Source organism: Phasianus colchicus, chromosome 35 (assembly GCF_987193195.1).
Source record: "Phasianus colchicus chromosome 35, bPhaCol1.hap1.1, whole genome shotgun sequence".
Classification (NCBI taxonomy): Eukaryota; Metazoa; Chordata; class Aves; order Galliformes; family Phasianidae; genus Phasianus; species Phasianus colchicus.
The window spans coordinates 2,384,063-2,402,902 of NC_143470.1; the positions used below are offsets into that span (position 1 = coordinate 2,384,063).

General features: G+C 55.7%; 2 protein-coding genes across 3 annotated transcripts in view; one reads left to right on the forward strand and one right to left on the reverse strand.

Moving 5' to 3' along the window:
- The window catches only part of ABCF1 (ATP binding cassette subfamily F member 1), a 38,423-nt gene extending 34,563 nt beyond the window's left edge, over positions 1–3,860 (reverse strand). Inside the window, exons 1-5 of one of the 2 annotated variants that reach the window (XM_090129087.1) lie at positions 3,772–3,860; positions 2,825–3,681; positions 2,040–2,086; positions 660–743; positions 459–558 (exon numbers count right to left, since the gene is read on the reverse strand). In XM_090129087.1, the coding sequence (XP_089985213.1) occupies positions 459–558; positions 660–743; positions 2,040–2,086; positions 2,825–2,891 (298 nt within the window). In that variant the 5' untranslated portion in view covers positions 2,892–3,681; positions 3,772–3,860. Of the gene's footprint in view, positions 1–458; positions 559–659; positions 744–2,039; positions 2,087–2,824; positions 3,682–3,728 lie in introns of both variants that reach the window. The other variant, XM_090129088.1, reaches the window with a different exon arrangement.
- Positions 3,861–4,141: 281 nt separating this feature from the next.
- PPP1R11 (protein phosphatase 1 regulatory inhibitor subunit 11) lies at positions 4,142–18,790 on the forward strand. The gene is made up of 3 exons (XM_090129208.1): positions 4,142–4,407; positions 6,955–7,063; positions 16,783–18,790. Exons 1-3 carry the CDS (start codon positions 4,339–4,341, stop codon positions 17,001–17,003), a joined length of 399 nt encoding a protein of 132 aa, XP_089985334.1. The 5' UTR covers positions 4,142–4,338; the 3' UTR covers positions 17,004–18,790.
- Positions 18,791–18,840: the final 50 nt, after the last annotated feature.

Below are 18,840 nucleotides of genomic sequence, written 5' to 3' on the forward strand. Positions count from 1 at the left end.
CCAAGAAGCCCCGCCCCCATACCCAAGCCCCGCCCCCTCAGCCTCATGATCTGCCAATCAGTAGCAACTCCCGCCCTCCACCTCAAAGCCCCGCCCCTTCCTGAAAACCCCGCCCACCGAATTGAAGCCCAACCAAAAGCATGAAGCCACCCTCACAGCTCCGCCCCCAACCGTGAAGCCCCGCCCCCTCAGCCCCATAACCCACTAATCAACAGGAAGCCCCGCCCCCCACCTCCAAGCCCCGCCCCCACCCTCAGAGCTCCGCCCTCCAACTCGAAGCCCCGCCCCCACCCTCAGAGCTCCGCCTTCCCACTCCAAACCCCGCCCCCAACCGTGAAGCCCCACCCCCTCAGCCCCATAACCCACCAATCAATGGGAAGCCCCGCCCCCTGTCTGGCTCAGGCCCCGCCCCCTTCTTCAACCCCCCCATCTCTCTCCAAAGCTCCGCCCCTTTTTACCTCGTGGCTCCGCCCCTTCCTTCTCAAGCTCCGCCCCCTCGTTCTCAGGCTCCGCCCCCTGGCGCCGCCCCTTTTTCTTCTCCTTCTTCTTCTTCGCTGCCTGGAGGTTTTTTTTTTTTGGGAGGGGGGGGGGGGGGGTCGTTAATTACCCGTTAATTAGCGATTAATTAAGCGATTGATTAATTGCGATAATTAACGAACCTGGGGGGCCGGAGGCTCCTTTTCTGGGGGTTTGGGGGCGTCGGGGGGGGGCGCGGGGTGATCCTCAGCCAGCTCCTCAAAGAACTGCGGGGGGGGATTTGGGGGGGGGGGGGGTTAAAAATTGGGGGGGGGTAAAAATAGGGGGGTGTGGGGTAAAATGGGGGGGTAAAATATGGGGGGGGGGGGTAAAAATTAGAGGGTGGGGGGGTAAAATGGGGGGGGTGGGGGGTAAAATAGGCAGGGGGGGTAAAAATGGGGGGGGGGAAATTGGGGGAGTAGAATTGGGGGGGTGGAGGGTAAAATGGGAGGGGGAATGGGGGGGGAAAATTGGGGGGTGGGGGGGTAAAATAGGGGGGGTATAAATTAGGGGATGGGGGGTAAAATGGGGGGGATAAAATGGGGGAAGGGGTAAAAATTGGGGGGGTGGAGAAATAAAATGGGGGGGTAAAATGGGGGGTTAAAAATGGGGGGGGGTAAAAATGGGGGGGAAAAAATGGGGGGGTGGGGGGTAAAATGGGGGGGTAAAATAGGCAGGGGGGTAAAAATGGGGGGGTAAAAATTGGGGGGGTGGGGGATAAAATAGGGGGGTGGGGGGGTTGAGGTTTGGGGAGGTAAAAATGGGGGGGGGAAGGTTAAAAAAGGGGGAGGGAAAAAAGGGGGGATAAAATGGGGGGGTTAAAAATGGGGGGGGTAAAATGGGGGGAGGTAGAATGGGGGGATTGTTCATCTATGGGGCAATGTGTGGGGCAGGGATTGAAAATCTATGGGGCAGGGATTGGAAATCTATGGGGCAGGGATTGAAAATCTATGGGGCAGGGATTGGAAATCTATGGGGCAGGGATTGGAAATCTATGGGGCAGAGATTGGAAATCTACGACGCACGCATTACTAATCTATGGGGCAGGAATTGGAAATGTATGGGGCACAGATTGCTGATCTATGGGGCAACGTGTGGGGCAGGGATTGCTGAGCTATGGGGCAGGGATTGAAAATCTATGGGGCAAGGACTGAAAATCTATAGGGCAGGGATTGGAAACCTATGGGGCAGGGATTGCTGATCTATGGGGCAAGGTGTGGGGCAAGAATAGGAAATCTACGTGACAGGGGTTAGAAATCTATGGGGCAGGAATTGCTGAGTTATGGAGCAGATATTGGAAATCTATGGGGCACGCATTACTAATCTATGGGGCAGGGATTGGAAATGTATAGGGCACAGATTGTTGATCTATGGGGCAACGTGTGAGGCAAGAACAGCAAATCTATGGGGCACGAATTGGAGATCTATGGGGCAGCGATTGCTCATCTATAGGGCACGGGTTGGAGATAATCTATGGGGCAGGAAGTGCCGATCTATGGGGCAATTTGTGGGGCAGCGCTCACGGATTTCTTGGCCCTGCGGTCCTTTTTTCCCTTCTTCACGGGTTGCTCTATAAGAAAATAAAAAAAAAAAGACAACCCGCCCCATAGATCCGTGGGTCCCAGCCCCATAGATTCCCCCAGCCCCACACATCCCACCCCATAGATCTCAGACCTCCAGACCTACACATCCACCCCCATTGATCCCCTAGCCCATAAATCCTCCAGCCCCACAGATCCCAGATCTCCAACCCCATAGATCCCAGTCCCACAGATCCATGGGTCCCAGCCCCACACATCCTCCAGCCCCAAACATCCCAGACCTCCAGCCCCACAGATCCCAGCCCCACAGATCCTCCAGCCCCACACATCCCAGATCTCCAGCCCCATAGATCCCAGTCCAACAGATCCATGGACCCCAGCCCCACACATTCTCCAGCCCCACACATCCCAGCCCCCCACATCCCAGACCTCCAGCCCCACACATCCCAGCCCCACAGATCCTCCAGCCCCACACGTCCCAGACCCACAGGTCCCAGACCTCCAGCCCCACAGATCCTCCAGCCCCAAACATCCCAGACCTCCAGCCCCACAGAACCATGGGTCCCGGCCCCACAGATCCTCCAGCCCCACAGATCCATGGGTCCCGGCCCCACACATCCCAGCCCCACAGATCCCAGACCTCCGGCCCCACAGATCCTTCTGCCCCACAGATCCCAGATCTCCAGCCCCACAGATCCATGGGTCCCGGCCCCACACATCCTCCAGCCCCACAGATCCCACCCCACAGCCGACCCCCCCCCGCTCACCCCTCCCTTCGCTCTCCCCCTTCCATTCCTCCTCCCGGACCGCCGCACTCTTCGCTCCTTTCGGCATGGCCGACTACTGCGCATGCGCAACTACTGAGACGTGACCAGAGAGTCCCCTCGCTTCCGCTCCTCGCCGGAAGTCCTCCGAGAACGTCCCTTCATCCCATTGGCCGCTCCCGGCTGATTTCCCCCCGTCATTGGCTGTCCCGCTTTTGTCCCGCCCTTTTCTGAGGTGATCTTTTTTCTCATTGGTCATTCGCGGTTCGATCCAGCCCCTCCTGCGGTGATCTTTACTCCCATTGGCTCCTCTCCCTTCATCCCGCCCCCCTCTGCTGTGTTCTCTCTTCCTGTTGGTTCTTTCCTCTTCGTCCCGCCCCCCCGTGAGGTATTCTCTCCTCCCATTGGTTCCTTCGCGTTCATACCGACCCCTGATTGGCCATCTTTCCTCCAATTGGTTCCGTCAATTCCATCTCCCCCCCGCCGAGGCGATCTCCCTTCCTATTGGTTCTTCCTCCCTCGTCCCGCCCCCCACTGAGGTGATCTCGCCTCCCATTGGCCGCTCCCCTTTCATCCTGCCCTCCTGCTTAGCGTTCTCCTCTCCTATTGGCTCCTTCTCATTAACCCCGCCCCCCACTGAGGTAATCTCCCCTCCCATTGGCTCCTTCACTTCCGGGAACAAGAAGGGGGGGGGGAGGGAATTAACCGGAAGTGACTTATGGAAGCGCTCCCACCGGAAGCGTAAGCACCGGAAGTTCAGTCTTGAAGAGTTCTCACCCTGATCGCACGCACCGGAAGTTCTGCCTAAAAGAGCCCTCACCAGAAGGAACGTCTGGAAGAGCTCTCACCGGAAGTTCCGCCTAAAAAAAAAGCCCTCACCGGAAGTTCAGTCTAAAAGAGCTCTCACCGGAAGTGACGTCTGGAAGCGCTCTCCCTGGAGTGGCCCTTACTGGAACTGTCGTCTAGAAGACTTCCCGTCCGAAACGTAAAACCGAACGACTGTAAGTGGCGTGTCGCAAGCTGCCTCACCGGAAGCGAAGAACCGGAAGCGTGGTCCCGTAAACGGCCTTTCACCGGAAATGCCGTCTAGCAGCGCTCTCGACAGAGGTGAGAACCGGAAGTGAAAGAAGAACGAAAAACCAGGAGCGAAGAACCGGAAGCGCGATCTCGAAGCGGCCTTTCACCGGAAGCGCTCTCGACAGAAGTGAGAACCGGAAGTGAGAAGCCAGAAGCGAAAAAGAAGAAGAAGAAGCGAGGAACCCGAAGCGAAGGACGAGAAGCGACGGACCAGAAGCGGCGGACCGGAAGCGGCGGACCGGAAGCGACGAACCGGAAGCGCCTTCTGAGCTGAATCGAAAAGCCGGAAGTGTCATTCGGCACGGGTTGTACTCGGACGAAGCACCGACCGGAAGTGCCGCACCGGAAGTGCCGGGAACGGAAATCCCGAGCGGAAGCGGCGGAGCGGACCGGAAGCGGCCGGGCGAGGGGCGGCGCCCCGGGGGGCGGAAGGGGCGGCGATGGCGGAAGCGGCGGACGGCGGCGCCTGCGGAACCGAAACCGTCACGCAGAGCGGCGGCGCGCAGCCCGTAAGGGGGGGGGGTAATTAGTGGGGCGGGTAATTAGTGAGAAGGGTTAATTAGTGGGGGGGGGGTAATTAGTGGGACAGGTAATTTGTGAGGGGGGCAATTAGTGCTGGGGGGGTCATTAGTGGGGGGAGTAATTAGTGAGGGGGTAATTAGTGGCGGGGGTAATTAGTGGGGGGGGTAATTAATGAGAAGGGTTAATTAGTGGGGGGGGTAATTAGTGGGACAGGTAATTTGTGAGGGGGTAATTAGTGCTGGGGGGGTCATTAGTGGGGGGGTAATTAATGGGAGAGATAATTAATGGGGGGGGTGATTAGTGTGGGGGGGTAATTAATGAGAGAGGGGTTAATTGGTGTGTGGGGAGGTAATTAGTGGGACAGGTAATTAGTGAGGGGGGTAATTAGTGCTGGGGGGGTAATTAGTGGGAGAGATAATTAGTGTGGGTGGGTAATTAATGCGGGGGGTAATTAGTGTGGGGGAGTAATTAGTGGGAGAGAAAATTAGTGGGAGGGCGGTAATTAGTGGGAGAGGTAATTAGTGGGAGGGGGGTAATTAGTGGGAGGGGGTAATTAGTGGGACAGGTAATTAGTGAGAAAGGTAATTAGTGTGGGGGGGGTAATTAATGCGGGAGGATAATTAGTGCAGGGGGTAATTAGTGGGAGGGAGTAATTAGTGGGAGAAGTAATTAGCGGGAGAGGGTAATTAGTGTGGGGGGGTCATTAGTGTGGGGGGGTAATTAGTGGGTGAGGTAAGTTGTGAGGGGGTAATTAGTAGGAAAGGGGTAATTAGCGTGGGGGGGGAATTAGTGGGAGAGATAATTAGAGTGTGGGGGTAATTAGCATGGGGGTAATTAGTGGGAGAGGGTAATGTGTGAGGAGGTAATTAGTGGGAGGGGGGGTGATTAGTGGGACAGGTAATTTGTGAGGGGGGGTAATTAGTGAGAGAAGTAATTAGTGGGAGGGGGTAATTAGTGGGGAGCGGGGTGTTGATAATGAGGAAGGAATCTTAATTAATGGGGTGGGACTAATTAGTGCGGTAGGATTTAATTAATGGGGGGGTGGGGGTTGGGTAATGAGGAGGGGTCTTAATGAATGGTGGCTTTTTAATTAGTGGGGGTGGGGGCTTGATAATTAGGAAGGATTCTTAATTGATAGGGGAGGCTTAATTAGGGAGCTGGGGATTTAATAATGAGGGATGAGTCTTAATTAATGGAGGAGGACCTAATTGGTGGGGGTTTGATAATGAGGAGGGGGCCTAATTAATGGGAGGGGGTAATTAGTGGGGAGCTGGGGGGTAGGTAATGAGGAGGGGGTCTTAATTAGTGGGGGGAGACTAATTAGTGGGGGTTGGGGTTTGATAACGAGGAGGGATATTAATTAGGGGGAAGGTTCTAATTAATTGGGGTTGGGGAGGTTTCTAATTAATGGCGGAGGGCTGTAATTAGTGCGGGTGGGGCTTTGATAATGAGGAGCGGGTCTTAATTAGCGGGGAGGAATTAATTAGTGGGGGGTTGGTAATGCGGAGAGAGGCTTAATTAGTGGGGAGGGCCTAATTAATGGCGGTTGGAGGTAGATAATGAGGAAGAATCCTGATTAATGAATGAGGTCTAATTAATGAGAAGGGGCTCAGTAATGAGGAGGGGATCTTAATTAGCGGGGGAGGCTTTAATTAGAGGCTGGGGGAGTTTCCTAATCAATGGGGGAGGGCACTAATTAATGGGTTGATATTAAGGATAACAACGGTAATAGGGACAGTAAGGGCGTGGAGTAATTAATGGGGGAGGTTCTAATTGATGAGGAGTGGGGACTCTATAATGAGGGGGGGCCCTAATTAGTGGGGAAGGGGCTAATTAATTAAGGTGGGGGTTTGTAATCAATGCCGTAGGAGAGCAGAAGTGGGGATGAGGACGGAGCACTGTGGGCATCAAGGGGTCATTGTGGGGAAGGGGGGTAATTAAGGATGCTGGGGGGGTAATTAAGAAGTGTGTGGCGGGTAATTAAGAAGTGTGAGGGTTAATTAAGATGGGGGGTGTTAATTAAGGTGGGAGGGGGCAATAAATGCCATTGGGGAGCAGAGATGGGGATGAGCACTGTGGGGCATCAAGGGGCCATTTTGTGGAAGGGGGGTAATTAAGGAAGCTGGGGGGGTAATTAAGAAGTGTGTGGCGGGTAATTAAGAAGTGTGAGGGTTAATTAAGATGGGGGGTGTTAATTAAGGTGGGGAGAGGGGGCAATAAATGCCATAGGGGAGCAGAGATGGGGATGAGCACTGTGGGCATCAAGGGGTCATTTTGGGGAAAGGGGGTAATTAAGAAGTTTGGGGGGTAATTAAGAAAGGAGGAGTGTTAATTAAGATGAGAAGAGATTAATTAAGATGGGGGGTGTTAATTAAGGTGGGAGGGGGGACAATAAGTGCCGTAGGGGAGCAGAGATGAGGACAGAGCACCGTGGGGCATCGAGGGGACATTTTGGGGAAGGAGGGGGTAATTAAGGTGGGGAGGGGGGGTTAATTAAGACGAGGGGTGTTAATTAGGATCTCCCCCCTTCCCAGGAGAACCGCAGTCTGACGCTGAAGCTGCGGAAGAGGAAACCAGAGAAAAAAGTGGGCTGGACGAGCGACACGGTGGATAACGAGCAGCTGGGGAGGAGGTCGTCCAAGTGTGAGTGGGGGGCCTGGGGGGGCTAATGGGGGCATTATGGGGGATTTGGGGGCATTATGGGGCATTTGGGAGGCATTATGGGGGATTTGGGGGGCATTATGGGGGCTTTGGGGGCATTATGGGGGATTTGGGGGCATTATGGGAGACTTGGGGGCATTATGGGGCATTTGGGAGGCATTATGGGGCATTTAGGGGGCATTATGGGGGATTTGGGGGCATTATGGTGGATTTGGGGGCATTATGGGAGACTTGGGGGCATTATGGGGGCTTTGGGGGGCATTATGGGGGATTTGGGGGCATTATGGGGCATTTGGGAGGCATTATGGGGGATTTGGGGGGCATTATGGGGGCTTTGGGGGCATTATGGGGGATTTGGGGGCATTATGGGAGACTTGGGGGCATTATGGGGCATTTGGGAGGCATTATGGGGCATTTAGGGGGCATTATGGGGGATTTGGGGGCATTATGGTGGATTTGGGGGCATTATGGGAGACTTGGGGGCATTATGGGGGCTTTGGGGGGCATTATGGGGGATTTGGGGGCATTATGGGGCATTTGGGAGGCATTATGGGGGATTTGGGGGGCATTATGGGGGCTTTGGGGGCATTATGGGGGATTTGGGGGCATTATGGGAGACTTGGGGGCATTATGGGGCATTTGGGAGGCATTATGGGGCATTTAGGGGGCATTATGGGGGATTTGGGGGCATTATGGTGGATTTGGGGGCATTATGGGAGACTTGGGGGCATTATGGGGGCTTTGGGGGGCATTATGGGGGATTTGGGGGCATTATGGGGGATTTGGGGGCATTATGGGGCATTTGGGAGGCATTATGGGGGATTTGGGGGGCATTATGGGAGACTTGGGGGCATTATGGGGGCTTTCGGGGCATTATGGGGGATTTGGGGGATTTGGGGGGCATTATGGGGGCTTTGGGGGCATTATGGGGGATTTGGGGGGCATTATGGGGGCTTTGGGGGCATTATGGGGGATTTGGGGGGCATTATGGGGGCTTTGGGGGCATTATGGGGGATTTGGGGGATTTTGGGGGCATTATGGGGCATTTCGGGGGCTTTGGGGGGCATTATGGGGGCTTTGGGGGGCATTATGGGGGACTTGGGGGCATTATGGGGGCTTTGGGGGGCCTTGGGGGGCATTATGGGGGATTTGGGGGGCATTATGGGGGCCTTGGGGTGCATTATGGGGGATTTTGGGGGGCCTTGGGGGGCATTATGGGGGATTTTGGGGGCATTATGGGGGCTTTGGGGGGCATTATGGGGGATTTCGGGGGCATTGTGGGGGCTTTGGGGGGCATTATGGGGAATTTGGGGGCCTTGGGGGGCATTATGAGGGATTTAGGGGCTTTGGGGGGCATATGGGGGGATTTGGGGGGCATTATGGGGGCTTTGGGGGCATTATAGGGGATTTGGGGGGCCTTGGGGGGCATTATGGGGGACTTTGGGGGCATTATGGGGCATTTGGGGTGCATTATGGGGGACTTGGGGGGCATTATGGGGGACTTGGGGTCATTATGGGGGATCTGGGGGGCATTATGGGGGATTTGGGGGCCTTGGGGGGCATTATGGGGGGATTTGGGGGGCATTATGGGGCATTTGGGAGGCATTATGGGGGCTTTGGGGGCATTATGGGGGATTTGGGGGATTTTGGGGGCATTATGGGGGATTTGGGGGCATTATGGGGGATTTGGGGTGCATTATGGGGGCTTTGGGGGGCATTATGGGGGCTTTGGGGGGCATTATGGGGAATTTGGGGGCGTTGGGGGGCATTATGGGGGATTTAGGGGCTTTGGGGGGCATATGGGGGGATTTGGGGGGCATTATGGGGGCTTTGGGGGCATTATAGGGGATTTGGGGGGCCTTGGGGGGCATTATGGGGGACTTTGGGGGCATTATGGGGGCTTTGGGGGGCATTATGGGGGATTTTGGGGGCATTATGGGGGCTTTGGGGGGCATTATGGGGGATTTGGGGGCATTATGGGGGATTTGGGGGCGTTATGGGGCATTTGGGAGGCATTATGGGGGATTTGGGGGGCATTATGAGGGATTTGGGGGCATTATGGGGGATTTGGGAGGCATTATGGGGGATTTGGGGGGCATTATGAGGGATTTGGGGGCATTATGGGGCATTTGGGAGGCATTATGGGGGCTTTGGGGGCATTATGGGGGATTTGGGGGGCTTTGGGGGGCATTATGGGGGACTTGGTGGCATTATGGGGGCTTTGGGGGGCCTTGGGGGGCATTATGGGGGATTTTGCGGGCATTATGAGGGATTTGGGGGGCATTATGGGGCATTTGGGAGGCATTATGGGGCATTTAGGGGGCATTATGGGGGATTTGGGGGCATTATGGGGGCATTATGGGGGCCTTGTGGGCATTATGGGGGCTTTGGGGGGCATTATGGGGGACTTGGGGACATTATGGGAGACTTGGGGGCATTATGGGGGATTTGGGGGCATTATGGGAGACTTGGGGGCATTATGGGGCATTTGGGAGGCATTATGGGGCATTTAGGGGGCATTATGGGGGATTTGGGGGCATTATGGTGGATTTGGGGGCATTATGGGAGACTTGGGGGCATTATGGGGGCTTTGGGGGGCATTATGGGGGATTTGGGGGCATTATGGGGGATTTGGGGGCATTATGGGGCATTTGGGAGGCATTATGGGGGATTTGGGGGGCATTATGGGGGCTTTGGGGGCATTATGGGGGATTTGGGGGCATTATGGGAGACTTGGGGGCATTATGGGGCATTTGGGAGGCATTATGGGGCATTTAGGGGGCATTATGGGGGATTTGGGGATATTATGGTGGATTTGGGGGCATTATGGGAGACTTGGGGGCATTTTGGGGGCTTTGGGGGGCATTATGGGGGATTTGGGGGCATTATGGGGGATTTGGGGGCATTATGGGGCATTTGGGAGGCATTATGGGGGATTTGGGGGGCATTATGGGAGACTTGGGGGCATTATGGGGGCTTTGGGGGCATTATGGGGGATTTGGGGGATTTGGGGGGCATTATGGGGGCTTTGGGGGCATTATGGGGGATTTGGGGGGCATTATGGGGGCTTTGGGGGCATTTTGGGGGATTTTGGGGGCATTATGGGGCATTTCGGGGGCATTATGGGGCATTATGGGGCTTTGGGGGGCATTATGGGGGACTTGGGGGCATTATGGGGGCTTTGGGGGGCCTTGGGGGGCATTATGGGGGATTTGGGGGGCATTATGGGGGCCTTGGGGTGCATTATGGGGGATTTTGGGGGGCCTTGGGGGGCATTATGGGGGATTTTGGGGGCATTATGGGGGCTTTGGGGGGCATTTTGGGGGATTTGGGGGGCATTATGGGGGCTTTGGGGGGCATATGGGGGGATTTGGGGGGCATTATGGGGGCTTTGGGGGCATTATAGGGGATTTGGGGGGCCTTGGGGGGCATTATGGGGGACTTTGGGGGCATTTGGGGGCATTTGGGGTGCATTATGGGGGACTTGGGGGGCATTATGGGGGACTTGGGGTCATTATGGGGGATCTGGGGGGCATTATGGGGGATTTGGGGGCCTTGGGGGGCATTATGGGGGGATTTGGGGGGCATTATGGGGCATTTGGGAGGCATTATGGGGGCTTTGGGGGCATTATGGGGGATTTGGGGGATTTTGGGGGCATTATGGGGGATTTGGGGTGCATTATGGGGGATTTGGGGGGCATTATGGGGGCTTTGGGGGGCATTATGGGGAATTTGGGGGCGTTGGGGGGCATTATGGGGGATTTAGGGGCTTTGGGGGGCATATGGGGGGATTTGGGGGGCATTATGGGGGCTTTGGGGGCATTATAGGGGATTTGGGGGGCCTTGGGGGGCATTATGGGGGACTTTGGGGGCATTATGGGGGCTTTGGGGGGCATTATGGGGGATTTTGGGGGCATTATGGGGGCTTTGGGGGGCATTATGGGGGATTTGGGGGCATTATGGGGGATTTGGGGGCGTTATGGGGCATTTGGGAGGCATTATGGGGGATTTGGGGGGCATTATGAGGGATTTGGGGGCATTATGGGGGATTTGGGAGGCATTATGGGGGATTTGGGGGGCATTATGAGGGATTTGGGGGCATTATGGGGCATTTGGGAGGCATTATGGGGGCTTTGGGGGCATTATGGGGGATTTGGGGGGCTTTGGGGGGCATTATGGGGGACTTGGTGGCATTATGGGGGCTTTGGGGGGCCTTGGGGGGCATTATGGGGGATTTTGCGGGCATTATGAGGGATTTGGGGGGCATTATGGGGCATTTGGGAGGCATTATGGGGCATTTAGGGGGCATTATGGGGGATTTGGGGGCATTATGGGGGCATTATGGGGGCCTTGTGGGCATTATGGGGGCTTTGGGGGGCATTATGGGGGACTTGGGGACATTATGGGAGACTTGGGGGCATTATGGGGGATTTGGGGGCATTTGGGGGGCATTATGGGGGCTTTGGGGGGCATTATGGGGGCTTTGGGGGCATTATGGGGGATTTGGGGGGCCTTGGGGGGCATTATGGGGGATTTTGGGGGCATTATGGGGCATTTGGGGTGCATTATGGGGGATTTGGGGGGCATTATGGGGGCTTTGGGGGGCATTATGGGGGATTTGGGGGGCATTATGGGGAATTTGGGGGCCTTGGGGGGCATTATGGGGGATTTAGGGGCTTTGGGGAGCACATGGGGGGATTTGGGGGGCATTATGGGGGCTTTGGGGGCATTATGGGGGATTTGGGGGGCTTTAGGGGGGATTTTGGGGGTTTGGGGGGCATTATGGGGGTTTTGGGGGCATTATGGGGGATTTGGGGCATTTTGGGGGCATTATGGGGCATTTGGGGGCATTATGGGGGCTTTGGGGGCATTATTGGGGATTTGGGGGGCCTTGGGGGGCATTATGGGGGATTTTGGGGGCATTATGGGGGCTTTGGGGGCATTATGGGGGATTGGGGGGCATTATGGGGGCTTTGGGGGCATTATGGGGCATTTGGGGGGCATTATGGGGGATTTGGGGGCATTATGGGGCATTTGGGGGGCATTATGGGGGATTTGGGGGGCTTTGGGGGGCATTATGGGGGATTTGGGAGGCATTATGGGGGCTTTGGGGGCATTATGGGGGATTTGGGGGGCATTATGGGGGATTTGGGGGTCATTATGGGAGACTTGGGGGCATTATGGGGGATTTGGGGTGCATTATGGGGGATTTGGGGGGCATTATGGGGGATTTGGGGGGCATTATGGGGGCTTTGGGGGCATTATGGGGGATTTGGGGGATTTTGGGGGCATTATGGGGGCTTTGGGGGGCATTATGGGGGATTTGGGAGGCATTATGGGGCATTTAGGGGGCATTATGGGGGATTTGGGGGGCATTATGGGGGCTTTGGGGGCATTATGGGGGCTTTGGGGGGCATTATGGGGGATTTTGGGGGCATTATGGGGGATTTGGGGGGCATTGTGGGGGATTTGGGGGGCATTATGGGGGACTTGGGGGCATTATGGGGGCTTTGGGGGCATTATGGGGGATTTGGGAGGCATTTTGGGGGATTTGGGGGGCATTATGGGGGATTTGGGGGGCATTATGGGGGATTTGGGAGGCATTATGGGGCATTTAGGGGGCATTATGGGGGATTTGGGGGCATTATGGGGGATTTGGGAGGCATTTTGGGGGATTTGGGGGGCATTATGGGGGCTTTGGGGGCATTATGGGGGATTTGGGGGGCATTATGGGGGCTTTGGGGGCATTATGGGGGATTTGGGGGATTTTGGGGGCATTATGGGGCATTTGGGGGGCTTTGGGGGGCATTATGGGGGCTTTGGGGGCATTATGGGGGATTTTGGGGGCATTATGGGGCATTTGGGGTGCATTATGGGGGATTTGGGGGCATTATGGGGGACTTGGGGGGCATTATGGGGGCTTTGGGGGGCATTATGGGGGATTTGGGGGCCTTTGGTGGCATTATGGGGGATTTGGTGGCATTATGGGGGACTTGGGGGGCATTATGGGGGCTTTGGGGGGCATTATGGGGGATTTGGGGGCATTATGAGGGATTTGGGGGCATTTGGGGGCATTATGCGGGATTTGGGGGCATTATGGGGCATTTGGGGGGCATTATGGGGGATTTGGGGGCATTATGGGGCATTTGGGGGGCATTATGGGGGATTTGGGGGGCTTTGGGGGGCATTATGGGGGATTTGGGAGGCATTATGGGGGCTTTGGGGGCATTATGGGGGATTTGGGGGATCTTGGGGGTCATTATGGGAGACTTGGGGGCATTATGGGGGATTTGGGGGCATTATGGGGGATTTGGGAGCTTTGGTGGGCATTACGGGGGATTTGGGGGCATTTGGGGGCATTATGGGGGATTTGGGGGCATTATGGGGCATTTGGGGGGCATTATGGGGGCTTTGGGGGGCTTTGGGGGGCATTATGGGGGATTTGGGAGCTTTGGTGGGCATTACGGGGGATTTGGGGGCATTATGGGGGATTTGGGGTCTTTGGGGGGCATTGGGGGGCATTATGGGGGATTTGGGGGCCTTCGGGGGGGTTGTGGACACTGTAGTCACTTTGGGGACACTTTGGGGACTCTTTGGGGACACAGTGGTCACTTCGGGGTCACTGGGGACACTTGGGACACTTTTGGGACACGTTGGGGCAACTTGGGGTCACTTGGGGACACTTGGGGACACTTTGGGGACACTGTGGTCACTTTGGGGTCCTTTGGGGTCACTTTAGGGACAGTTTGTGGACTCTGGGGTCACTTTGGGGTCCTTTAGGGTCCTTTGGGGACAATTTGGGGACACTTTGGGGACCCTGGGGTTACTTTGGCGTCACTTTAGGACACATTGGGGTCACTTGGGGACACTTTGGGGACCCTGGGGTCACTTTGGGGTCACTTTGGGGTCACTTTGGGACACTTTGGGGACACTGTGGTCACTTTGGGGTCCTTTGCGGTCACTTTAGGGACAGTTTGTGGACACTGGGGTCACTTTGGGGTCCTTTGGGGTCCTTTAGGTTCCTTTGGGGACAATTTGGGGACACTTTGGGGACCCTGGGGTTACTTCGGGGTCACTTTAGGACACTTTGGGGTCACTTGGGGACACTTTGGGGACACTGTGGTCACTTTGGGGTCCTTTGGGGTCCTTTGGGGTCACTTTAGGGACAGTTTGTGGACACTGTGGTCACTTTGGGGTCACTTTGGGGTCACTTTGGGGACCCTGGGGTCACTTTGGGGTCACATTGGGGACACTTTGGGGTCTCTTGGGGACACTTTGTGGACACTTCTGGGTCACTTTGGGGCAATTTGGGGTCACTTTGGGTCACTTGTGGACACTGTTTTCATTTGGGATCCTTTGGGGTCCTTTGGGGACACTTTGGGGACACTTTGAGGACACTTTGGGGTCACTTTGGGGTCCTTTGCGGTCACTTTAGGGACAGTTTGTGGACACTGGGGTCACTTTGGGGTCCTTTGGGGACACTTTGGGGACACTTTGGGGTCACTTTGGGTCACTTGTGGACACCGTGGTCACTTTGGGATCCTTTGGGGTCACTTGGGGACACTTTGGGGACACTGGAGTCACTTTGGGGTCCTTTGCGGTCACTTTAGTGACAGTTGGTGGACACTGTTTTCACTTTGGGGTCCTTTGGGGTCCTTTGGGGTCCTTTAGGGTCCTTTGGGGACAATTTGGGGACACTTTGGGGACCGTGGGGTCACTTTGGGGACACTTGGGGACACTTTGGGGACACTGTGGTCACTTTGGGGTCCTTTGGGGTCACTTTGGGGACAATTTGGGGTCACTTTGGGGCAACTTGTGGACACCATGGTCACTTTAGGACACTTTGGGGACACTTTGGGGACACTTTGGGGTCACTTTGGGTCACTTGTGGACACCGTGGTCACTTTGGGATCCTTTGGGGTCACTTGGGGACACTTTGGGGACACTGGAGTCACTTTGGGGTCCTTTGCGGTCACTTTAGTGACAGTTTGTGGACACTGTTTTCACTTTGGGGTCCTTTGGGGTCCTTTAGGGTCCTTTGGGGACAATTTGGGGACACTTTGGGGACCGTGGGGTCACTTTGGGGACACTTGGGGACACTTTGTGGACACTGTGGTCACTTTGGGATCCTTTGGGGTCCTTTGGGGTCACTTTAGGGACAGTTTGTGGACACTGGGGTCACTTTGGGGTCCTTTAGGGTCCTTTGGGGACACTTTGAGGACAATCTGGGGACACTGGAGTCACTTTGAGGTCACTTTAGGACACTTTGTGGACACTGTGGTCACTTTTGGGTCCTTTGGTGTCACTTTGGGGACAATTTGGGGTCACTTTGGGTCACTGGTGGACACCGTGGTCACTTTGGGGACACTTTGGGGACACTTTGGGGACACTTTGGGGACACTGGAGTCACTTTGAGGTCACTTTAGGACACTTTGGGGACACTGTGGTCACTTTTGGGTCCTTTGGGGTCACTTTGGGGTCACTTTGGGTCCTTTGGTGTCACTTTGGGGTCACTTTGGGGACACTTTGGGGACACTTTGGGGACACTGGAGTCACTTTGAGGTCACTTTAGGACACTTTGAGGACACTGTGGTCACTTTTGGGTCCTTTGGTGTCACTTTGGGGTCACTTTGGGGACAATTTGGGGTCACTTTGGGGCAACTTGTGGACACCATGGTCACTTTAGGACACTTTGGGGACACTTTGGGGACACTTTGGGGTCACTTTGGGTCACTTGTGGACACCGTGGTCACTTTGGGATCCTTTGGGGTCACTTGGGGACACTTTGGGGACACTGGAGTCACTTTGGGGTCCTTTGCGGTCACTTTAGTGACAGTTTGTGGACACTGTTTTCACTTTGGGGTCCTTTGGGGTCCTTTAGGGTCCTTTGGGGACAATTTGGGGACACTTTGGGGACCGTGGGGTCACTTTGGGGACACTTGGGGACACTTTGGGGACACTGTGGTCACTTTGGGATCCTTTGGGGTCCTTTGGGGTCACTTTAGGGACAGTTTGTGGACACTGGGGTCACTTTGGGGTCCTTTGGGGACACTTTGGGGACACTTTGGGGACACTGGAGTCACTTTGAGGTCACTTTAGGACACTTTGGGGACACTGTGGTCACTTTTGGGTCCTTTGGTGTCACTTTGGGGTCACTTTGGGGACAATTTGGGGTCACTTTGGGGCAACTTGTGGACACCATGGTCACTTTAGGACACTTTGGGGACACTTTGGGGTCACTTTTGGTCACTTGTGGACACCGTGGTCACTTTGGGATCCTTTGGGGTCACTTGGGGACACTTTGGGGACACCGTGGTCACTTTGGGATCCTTTGGGGTCCTTTGGGGTCACTTTAGGGACAGTTTGTGGACACTGGGGTCACTTTGGGGTCCTTTGGGGTCACTTTGGGGACAATTTGGGGTCACTTTGGGTCACTTGTGGACACCGTGGTCACGTTGGGGTCGTTTGGGGTCCTTTGGGGACACTTTGGGGACACTTTGGGGACCCTGGGGTCACTTTTGGGTCACTTTTGGGTCCTTTGGTGTCACTTTGGGGTCACTTTGGGGACACTTTGGGGTCACTTTGGGTCACTTGTGGACACCATGGTCACTTTAGGATCCTTTGGGGTCCTTTGGGGTCACTTTGGGGACACTTTGGGGACACTTTGGGGTCCCATTCTGACCCCCCCCCCCCTTTCTCAGGCTGCTGCATCTACGAGAAGCCGCGCGCCTTCGGGGAAAGCTCGACGGAGAGCGAGGAGGAGGAGGAGGAGGAGGAGGAGGAGGAAGGCTGCGGCCACGCGCACTGCGTGCGGGGGCACAAAAGGGGCCGGGGGCGGCGGGGGGGGGCGGCGCCGGGGGGGGAAGGACCCCAAAATTTACCTCGAGGTCCTCCGGGACCCCCGACGCCCATGGAGCACTGAGGGTCCCAAATCCCAAATCGCCGCTGCGCCCAAATGCAGCACCGACCCCACATGGGATCCCAGGTGGAGCAGCTGACCCCAAAAGGAACCTCTGACCCCAAAAGGAACCCCAAAAGGAACCTCTGACCCCACATGGAACCTCTGACCCCAAGTGGAACCTCTGACCCCACATGGAACCTCTGACCCCAAAAGGAACCCCAAAAGGAACCTCTGATCCCAAAAGGAACCTCTGACCTCAAAAGGAACCTCTGACCCCACATGGAACCTCTGACCCCAAAAGGAACCCCAAAAGAAACCTCTGACTCCACATGGAACCTCTGACCCCACATGGAACCTCTGACCCCAAAAGGAACCCCAAAAGGAACCTCTGACCCCACATGGAACCTCTGACCCCAAAAGGAACCCCAAAAGGAACCTCTGACCCCACATGGAACCTCTGACCCCAAAAGGAATCTCTGACCCCAAAAGGAACCCAAAATGGAACCCCAAATGGAACCTCTGACCCCAAATGGAACCTCTGACCCCAAAAGGAACCCAAAATGGAACCCCAAAAGGAACCTCTGACCCCAAAAGGAACCCCAAATGGAACACCTGATCCCAAGTGGAACCTCTGACCCCATATGGAACAGCTGACCCCAAAAAGAACCCCAAATGGAACCTCTGACCCCAGAAGGAACCTCTGACACCAAATGGAACCCCAAATGGAACCTCTGACTCCAAAAGGAACTTCTGACCCCAAAAGGAACCCCAAAAGGAACCCTAAATGGAACCCTAAATGGAACCTCTGACCCCAAATAGAACCCCAGATGGAACACCTGACCCCGCATGGAACCTCTGACCCCAAATGGAACCTTTGACCCCAAATGGAATCCCAAAGGGAACACCTGACCCCAAATGCATCATCTGACCCCAAATGGAACCCCAAATGGAACATCTCACCCTAAATGGAACCTCTGACCCCAATGGAACACCTGACCCCAATGGAATCCCAAATGGAATACCTGACCCCAAATGGAACCTCTGACCCCAAAAGGATCATCTGACCCCAATGGGATCCCAAATGGAACGTCTCACCCCAGTGAAATCCCAAATGGAACCTGTGACCCCAAATGGAAAACCTGACCCCAAATGGGATCCCCACAACCCAACACGGGACCCCATAACCCAACACAGGACCCCATAACCCAACACGGGACCCCACAACCCAACACGGGACCCCATAACTCAACATGTGACCCCATAACCCAACACGTGACCCCATAACTCAACGTGGGACCCCATAACCCAACACGGAACCCCATAACCCAACATGGGACCTCACAACCCAACACAGGACCCCATAACCCAACATGTGACCCCATAACCCAACATGGGACCCCACAACCCAACACAGGACCCCATAACCCAACATGTGACCCCATGTGTGACCCCATAACCCAACATGTGACCCCACAACCCAACATGGGACCCCATAACCAAACAAGTGACCCCATAACCCAACACGGGACCCCACAACCCAACATGGGACCACATGTGTGACCCCACAACCCAACGGGACCCCACAACCCAACGGGACCCCATAACCCAACGCAGGACCCCATGTGTGACCCCACAACCCAACAAGTGACCCCATAACCCCCCCCTCCTGCTCCCCCTTGTCGGACTGCAGCCCCCCCACCTCAGCCCCAAATTGACTCTGGGTTCCCCCCCCCAACCCCAAATCCTCCCTTTTCACCCCAAATTTCTCTTTTAGGGGCAGGAATTGGGGCCGCCCCCCCCCCCCCCAACCCCAATTTCAGTTCAGTGTCACTTTGACCCCCCCCACCCCAATGCGTTC

Bases quoted from the DNA above. Each gene is read 5' to 3' on its own strand.
- PPP1R11 (XM_090129208.1), top strand. From the start codon at position 4,339: ATGGCGGAAGCGGCGGACGGCGGCGCCTGCGGAACCGAAACCGTCACG. The intron at 4,408-6,954 runs GTAAGGGGGGGG...CCCCCTTCCCAG, and splicing joins AGAGCGGCGGCGCGCAGCCC to GAGAACCGCAGTCTGACGCT. The intron at 7,064-16,782 runs GTGAGTGGGGGG...CCCCTTTCTCAG, and splicing joins GGGGAGGAGGTCGTCCAAGT to GCTGCTGCATCTACGAGAAG.